At 56.4% G+C, this 7,500-nt stretch overlaps 1 protein-coding gene across 3 annotated transcripts in view; it reads right to left on the minus strand.

Moving 5' to 3' along the window:
• sptan1 (spectrin alpha, non-erythrocytic 1) overlaps nt 1-7,500 on the minus strand; it is a 62,062-nt gene that overhangs the window by 31,274 nt on the left and 23,288 nt on the right. For all 3 annotated transcript variants that reach the window (XM_084449877.1, XM_084449876.1, XM_084449875.1), the window contains exons 13-20: nt 7,080-7,235; nt 5,833-6,037; nt 5,450-5,631; nt 4,807-5,050; nt 4,022-4,144; nt 2,740-2,957; nt 2,049-2,141; nt 1,638-1,772 (exon numbers count right to left, since the gene is read on the minus strand). In XM_084449877.1, coding sequence (XP_084306003.1) covers nt 1,638-1,772; nt 2,049-2,141; nt 2,740-2,957; nt 4,022-4,144; nt 4,807-5,050; nt 5,450-5,631; nt 5,833-6,037; nt 7,080-7,235 — 1,356 coding nt within the window. The remainder of the gene's footprint in view (nt 1-1,637; nt 1,773-2,048; nt 2,142-2,739; nt 2,958-4,021; nt 4,145-4,806; nt 5,051-5,449; nt 5,632-5,832; nt 6,038-7,079; nt 7,236-7,500) is intronic.

Raw genomic sequence — 7,500 nt, forward strand, 5'->3', positions numbered from 1 at the left:
AGGAGGGGACCAGGGACCAGGAGGGGACCAGGGACCAGGGGGGGGACCAGGAGGGGACCAGGGACCAGGAGGGGGACCAGGAGGGGGACCGGGGGGGGGGGGGGGGGGGGACCAGGAGGGAGACCAGGGGGGGGACCAGGAGGGGACCAGGAGGGGACCAGGAGGGGACCAGGAGGGGGACCAGGAGGGGACCAGGAGGGGACCAGGAGGGGGACCAGGAGGGGACCAGGAGGGGACCAGGAGGGGACCAGGAGGGACCAGGAGGGGACCAGGAGGGGACCAGGAGGGGACCAGGGACCAGGAGGGGACCAGGGACCAGGGGGGGGACCAGGAGGGGACCAGGAGGGGACCAGGAGGGACCAGGAGGGGACCAGGAGGGGACCAGGAGGGGACCAGGAGGGAGACCAGGAGAGGGACCAGGAGGGGGACCAGGAGGGGACCAGGAGAGGGACCAGGGGGGACCAGGGGGGAGACCAGGAGGGGACCAGGAGGGGACCAGGAGGGGACCAGGAGGGGACCAGGAGGGGACCAGGGACCAGGGGGGGGACCAGGAGGGGACCAGGAGGGGACCAGGAGGGGACCAGGAGGGGACCAGGAGGGGACCAGGGACCAGGAGGGGACCAGGGACCAGGGGGGGGACCAGGAGGGGACCAGGAGGGGACCAGGAGGGACCAGGAGGGGACCAGGAGGGGACCAGGAGGGGGACCAGGAGGGAGACCAGGAGAGGGACCAGGAGGGGGACCAGGAGGGGACCAGGAGAGGGACCAGGGGGGACCAGGGGGGAGACCAGGAGGGGACCAGGAGGGGGACCAGGAGGGGGACCAGGGGGGGACCAGGGGGGGGACCAGGAGGGGACCAGGAGGGAGACCAGGAGAGGGACCAGGAGGGAGACCAGGAGAGGGACCAGGAGGGGGACCAGGAGGGGGACCAGGAGGGGACCAGGAGAGGGACCAGGAGGGACCAGGAGGGACCAGGGGGGGGACCAGGGGGGGACCAGGAGAGGGACCAGGAGGGACCAGGAGGGACCAGGGGGGGGGGGGGACCAGGAGGGGACCAGGAGGGACCAGGAGGGGACCAGGAGGGGGACCAGGGGGGGGACCAGGAGGGGACCAGGAGGGGGACCAGGGGGGGGACCAGGAGGGGACCAGGAGGGGGACCAGGAGGGGACCAGGAGGGGGACCAGGGGGGGGACCAGGAGGGGACCAGGAGGGGACCAGGAGGGGGACCAGGGGGGGGACCAGGAGGGGACCAGGAGGGGGACCAGGAGGGGACCAGGAGGGGGACCAGGGGGGGGACCAGGGGGGGGACCAGGAGGGGACCAGGAGGGGACCAGGGGGGGGACCAGGGGGGGGACCAGGAGGGGACCAGGAGGGGAGCACATCAGATGACCTCACTCAGAATACACATTATTATTATTAAACATGCTGAGTGTTCAGGTCTTATTAACATGCTGAGTGTTCAGGTCTTATTAACATGCTGAGTGTTCAGGTCTTATTAACATGCTGAGTGTTCAGGTCTTATTAAACACGCTGCGTGTTCAGACCTTGTTGGTGCTGTTGAGGAGCTCATTAACACGCTGCGTGTTCAGACCTTGTTGGTGCTGTTGAGGAGCTTATTAACACGCTGCGTGTTCAGACCTTGTTGGTGCTGTTGAGGAGGGTCAGGATGTCCCCCTTCTTCATGGTGACCTCGCGGGGGCTCTTCTCCTGGTAGTCGTACAGCGCCAGGACCAGCTCCTTACCCGTCTCGTCATCAGTGGGCGCCACTTGTTGCTGTAGATCCGGACAATATCAGATCAGATCACAATATCACAGCAGAGATGAGAGAAGGATGAAATACAAACTAGGGCCGTCCCTGACTAACTAGGACCGTCCCTGACAAACTAGGACCGTCCCTGACAAACTAGGACCGTCCCTGACAAACTAGGGCCGTCCCTGACTAACTAGGACCGTCCCTGACAAACTAGGGCCGTCCCTGACAAACTAGGGCCGTCCCTGACAAACTAATCTATACATCTAAAAAGGTGAAAGGTCAGAGGTCAAACTCACCCTGCAGGCCTGCGCCTGCTCCTTCAGCGCATGGATGCTGCTGCCGTAGGCGCTCAGGTCGGACATCAGCGCCTCGTGCTTCTTCAGCAGGGCCTTCAGAGAACACATTTATAACACGTTTATAACATGTTTATAACATTTATAACACATTTATAACACGTTTATAACACATTTATAACACATTTATAACACGTTTATAACACGTTTATAACACATATAACACATATAACACATATAACACATATAACACAGGTCTCACAACAGCTCTGACCCTCAGGTATCATTCACACTTCATATTTACTAGCTTTGTAAAATACCCCACATTTCAGATAACATTCATGATTTAAAAGGAATGACAAATTCATGATTTAGTGAACTACTGAGAGTTCAGCCACCGAAGTAAAGGTGCAGCGTGTAGAATTTGGTGGCAAAATTTTGCATAGACTTCAGAAAGGGAATATCATATTAATAAGTGTTTTAGTTTATAATTATAATATGAAAATAATAATAATTTTTTAGTTACCTAAGAATGAGCCCTTTTTATCTACATAGGGAGCGGGTCCTTCCACGGAGGGCCACCATTTTGCACTATGGAATTGTATTCACTTGATTGCAATCTACAACCTCACCACTAGATGCCGCCAAAGATCCCCCACTGCGCCTGTAATAGCAGCCTGGCTGCGCGCCTCACCTCGGCAGAGTCCTCGTCCTTGCCGTAGTCGGGGCTGCCCACGATGGGCTCCTTCTCCCTCATCCAGGACTCCGCCTCGTTGGCGTCGGCGAAGTACTGCTGCGCCTGCAGGGAGTCCTCCAGGTCCTGACGCCGCTGAGACGCCTTGGCCTTCAGCGTGTCCCAGCGCCCCGTCAGCTCCCCCAGCTTCACACGCACCTCCTCCCCCGCAAAGTGACCTGGGGAACCGGAGAACCTTATGAGCAGGGATGGAACCCTGTTTACTAAGGGGAACCGGAGAACGTGAGAGTATGGAACACTGTTTACTAAGGGGAACCGGAGAACGTGAGAGTATGGAACACTGTTTACTAAGGGGAACCGGAGAACGTGAGAGTATGGAACACTGTTTACTAAGGGGAACCGGAGAACGTGAGAGTATGGAACACTGTTTACTAAGGGGACCTGGAGAACGTGAGAGTATGGAACACTGTTTACTAAGGGGAACCGGAGAACGTGAGAGTATGGAACACTGTTTACTAAGGGGAACCGGAGAACGTGAGAGTATGGAACACTGTTTACTGGGGGAACCGGAGAACGTGAGAGTATAGAACACTGTTTACTGGGGGAACCGGAGAACGTGAGAGTATGGAACACTGTTTACTAAGGGGAACCGGAGAACGTGAGAGTATGGAACACTGTTTACTGGGGGAACCGGAGAACGTGAGAGTATGGAACACTGTTTACTAAGGGGAACCGGAGAACGTGAGAGTATGGAACACTGTTTACTGGGGGAACCGGAGAACGTGAGAGTATAGAACACTGTTTACTAAGGGGAACCGGAGAACGTGAGAGTATGGAACACTGTTTACTGGGGGAACCGGAGAACGTGAGAGTATGGAACACTGTTTACTAAGGGGAACCGGAGAACGTGAGAGTATGGAACACTGTTTACTGGGGGAACCGGAGAACGTGAGAGTATGGAACACTGTTTGTTTACTACCTTTATACTTTTCAGGTAAATTACCTGAGAGGAAATTATCCTGTAGCAGCTATATCTGAGAGCGATATTGTGTGTGTGTGCGTGTGAGTGTGTGTGTGTCTGTGAGTGTGTGTGTGTGTGTGTGTCTCCAATATGAACCGGCGGTGTGTGTTTTCACTGTGAAGACAGTGAGACAGTAACGCGGGGTAGCGTAGCTGTAACAGACGGTAACACGGGGTAGCGTAGCTGTAACAGACGGTAACACGGGGTAGCGTAGCTGTAACAGACGGTAACGCGGAGTGAGAGAGACCCAGAGAGACCCACCTTCCTCCACCATGGCCTCTCCCTTCTGGGTGACCGCCTTGATGCGCGGCTCGTGACCTGAGATCTCAGCCTGAAGCGCCTGGTGCTTCTTCAGAAGGTTCTGGACCCCGATCAGGTCTTTTCCTGGGAGGGAGGGAGAGAGAGGGAAGGGGAGAGAGAGAGACAGAGAGAGAGACAGAGAGAGAGAGAGAGAGAGAGGGAGGGAGGGAGGGAGAGGGAGAGAGAGAGCACATTCACAACACTATTCTCTCAGTCATTGCAGAAAGGTCTCTCATTGCAGTAACACTTGGTACACTGAGGAGTAACAGTCTTCTAAACATGAACATTTCAGACATTACATTATGGTAAAAGAGTATTTGGGTAGGAGTGCTTCCTGGAGGTGCTCTCTGGATAAGGATATGTAGACGTGAATCACAAAAAGAACTCAAAGGCTTGATGTTGAAACACGTCAGAGTTTCTAAGTCCACTATGACCATGTCATGTTAAAGGATCTGCATTATTTTAAAGACAGAGTCTTGGAGTCCATTTTTGTGATTCATATTACATTATGGTCACTTAAAAAACAGCACACTCGCTGCCATCTTAAAACACAAACCATTCCATAACCCTAACCTTAACCCTCACCACCATCTTAAAACAGCACCCCCCTCGCCACCATCTTAAAACACAAACCATTCCATAACCCTAACCTTAACCCTCACCACCATCTTAAAACACAAACCATTCCATTCCAGCATATAAATATTCTACTGCACCCACCCGAATTCACACACACACACACCCACCTCTGTTGGTGGAGGCAGCGATGGGCTCCTTCTCCCTGATCCAGGTCTCCTCGTCCTCCACGTCCCTGAAGAGCTGCTGCAGACGCAGCGAGTCGGAGAGCTTCTGCTTGCGCGCCGCCATGGGCTCCCGCAGCGCCTCGTAGCGTCCCACCAGCGCATCCTGCTTCTTACGGATGTTCTCCGCGTCAAAGTGGCCCGCCTCCTGGAACTGACGCGCCTGGATGGTGATGCCGTCTATACGGTCCTGGAGAGAGAGAGAGAGAGGGAGGGTGAGAGAGAGAGAGGGGGGAGAGAGAGAGAGAGAGAGAGAGAGAGAGAGAGAGAGAGGGGGGAGAGAGAGGGAGAGAAAGAGAGAGAGGGGGAGAGACATATAGGTCAATAGGAGGTAGAGCTATAGAGAGTCATCTATTCATTGTAGGGTCGACGGTTCAAATCCCATCATCAGGGTGAATAAGAGGCCACTGTAAAGTGCTTTGGATAACAGTGCTGTGCAAGTCCAGTCCATTTACATGATGTCCTCAGCGGTTCAGTCAGGTCATGGGTCAGGTCATGGGTCAGGTCATGGGTCACGCAGGTCTCTGGTCAGGTTACCTGGTCCTCAGCGGGTCAGTAAGGTCATGGGCCAGGTCAGGGGTCAGGTTACCTGGTGCGCGGCCACGTCGGCCTCCAGCAGCGCGTGCTTCTTCTGCAGGTTCTGCACGCTGGTCAGGTCCTTGCCGTAGTCGTCGGAGGCCAGGTGACCCTCGACCTCGTACAGCCACAGCTCGATGTCCTCCACGTTCCGGTTGAACTGCTGCTGCTGGTTGGCTTCGCGCAGCTTGATGCCTTCGAGGGGAGAACAAGTCGTTTCACAGGCTTGGTTACAGTAAACGAGCCAAATATGAACACAGTCAAATGGTGAGAAGAACATAATAATAAGCAGTGTTTTTCCCATCTATACTGTTGACAAAACTACCCGTCAACGGCTGCCATTTTGAATTCATTTCTCTCCGTTCAAACCCCCGGTGGTGTGGCGGCGCCCCCTACCTTTGAGCTCGGTGGCTTCCAGAAGCTTCTTCCACTGGGAGCTGACCTCGTCCATGCGGGCGGAGACCTCGTCGGCGGCGTAGTGCTGGTTGTCCAGCAGGCCCTGGCCGGAGGTCTGGAGGGCGTCGACGCGGCTCTGGTTGGCGGAGAGCTCGGCCTCGAAGGCCTGGTGCTTCTGAACCTTCCCCTGCAGGTTGGACGGGTCCTGGGCCGGGAGGGGGAAGAGAGGGGGGAGAGAGAGGGGGGAGAGACAGGGGGGAGAGAGGGGGGGAGAGAGGGGGGGAGAGAGAGGGGGGAGAGGGCGTTAGGGGGGAGAGAGAGGGGGGAGAGACAGGGGGGAGAGACAGGGGGGAGAGACAGGGGGGAGAGGGGGTTAGGGGGGAGAGACAGGGGGGAGAGAGAGGGGGGAGAGGGCGTTAGGGGGGAGAGAGAGGGGGGAGAGGGGGTTAGGGGGGAGAGAGAGGGGGGAGAGGGCGTTAGGGGGGAGAGAGAGGGGGGAGAGGGCGTTAGGGGGGAGAGACAGGGGGGAGAGGGCGTTAGGGGGGAGAGAGAGGGGGGAGAGGGCGTTAGGGGGGAGAGACAGGGGGGAGAGGGCGTTAGGGGGGAGAGAGAGGGGGGAGAGGGCGTTAGGGGGGAGAGAGAGGGGGGAGAGGGCGTTAGGGGGGAGAGAGAGGGGGGAGAGGGCGTTAGGGGGGAGAGACAGGGGGGAGAGGGCGTTAGGGGGGAGAGACAGGGGGGAGAGGGCGTTAGGGGGGAGAGAGAGGGGAGAGAGGGGGTTAGGGGGGAGAATATATATTGCTATATACACACTATAATGTGGAGACTCTAAAAGCAGGCTCTGGTACGTGTGTCTGGCGCATGTATGCACTAACGTACAGGTGTCCATCTAAAGCCCCCCCCCCCCGCTTCGGCCCTGCCAGGTGAATATCCCTCTGATTGGCCAGTACCTTGTAGGCCTGGTCAGTGATTGGCTGTACCTCGTAGGCCTGGTCAGTGATTGGCTGTACCTTGTAGGCCTGGTCAGTGATTGGCTGTACCTTGTAGGCCTGGTCAGTGATTGGCTGTACCTTATAGGCCTGGTCAGTGATTGGCTGTACCTTGTAGGCCTGGTCAGTGATTGGCTGTACCTTGTAGGCCTGGTCAGTGATTGGCTGTACCGTGTAGGCCTGGTCAGTGATTGGCTGTACCGTGTAGGCCTGGTCAGTGATTGGCTGTACCTCGTAGGCCTGGTCAGTGATTGGCTGTACCTTGTAGGCCTCGTCGGTGGCGGTCTTCATCTTCTCGTTGATCCAGCTCTTCAGCTCGTCTGAGTCTCTGCAGAACTGCTGCAGGTGGAACGAGTCCTCCAGCGCCGCGCGACGCGACTGGGCGCGCTCATGCAGCGCGTTACGACGGCTCAGCAGCTACGCACACACAACAACAACACACACAACACACACACACACAACACACACAAACAACCACACACACACACACAACAACAACAACAACACACACACACACACACAACAACAAACACAAAGAGAACGGTGGGGAGATGTTAAAACATGTCAGGGATCAAGCAGATCATTACCCTGTTGGTCACCAACGTATTCAATCAGGCTCTAATCAGGCTCAGGACAGTCAGAGGAATAACTGGAATCTGCAGAATATCAGTCAAGTCATTTG

Source organism: Borostomias antarcticus (assembly GCF_949987555.1).
Source record: "Borostomias antarcticus genome assembly, chromosome: 2".
NCBI lineage: Eukaryota > Metazoa > Chordata > Actinopteri > Stomiiformes > Stomiidae > Borostomias > Borostomias antarcticus.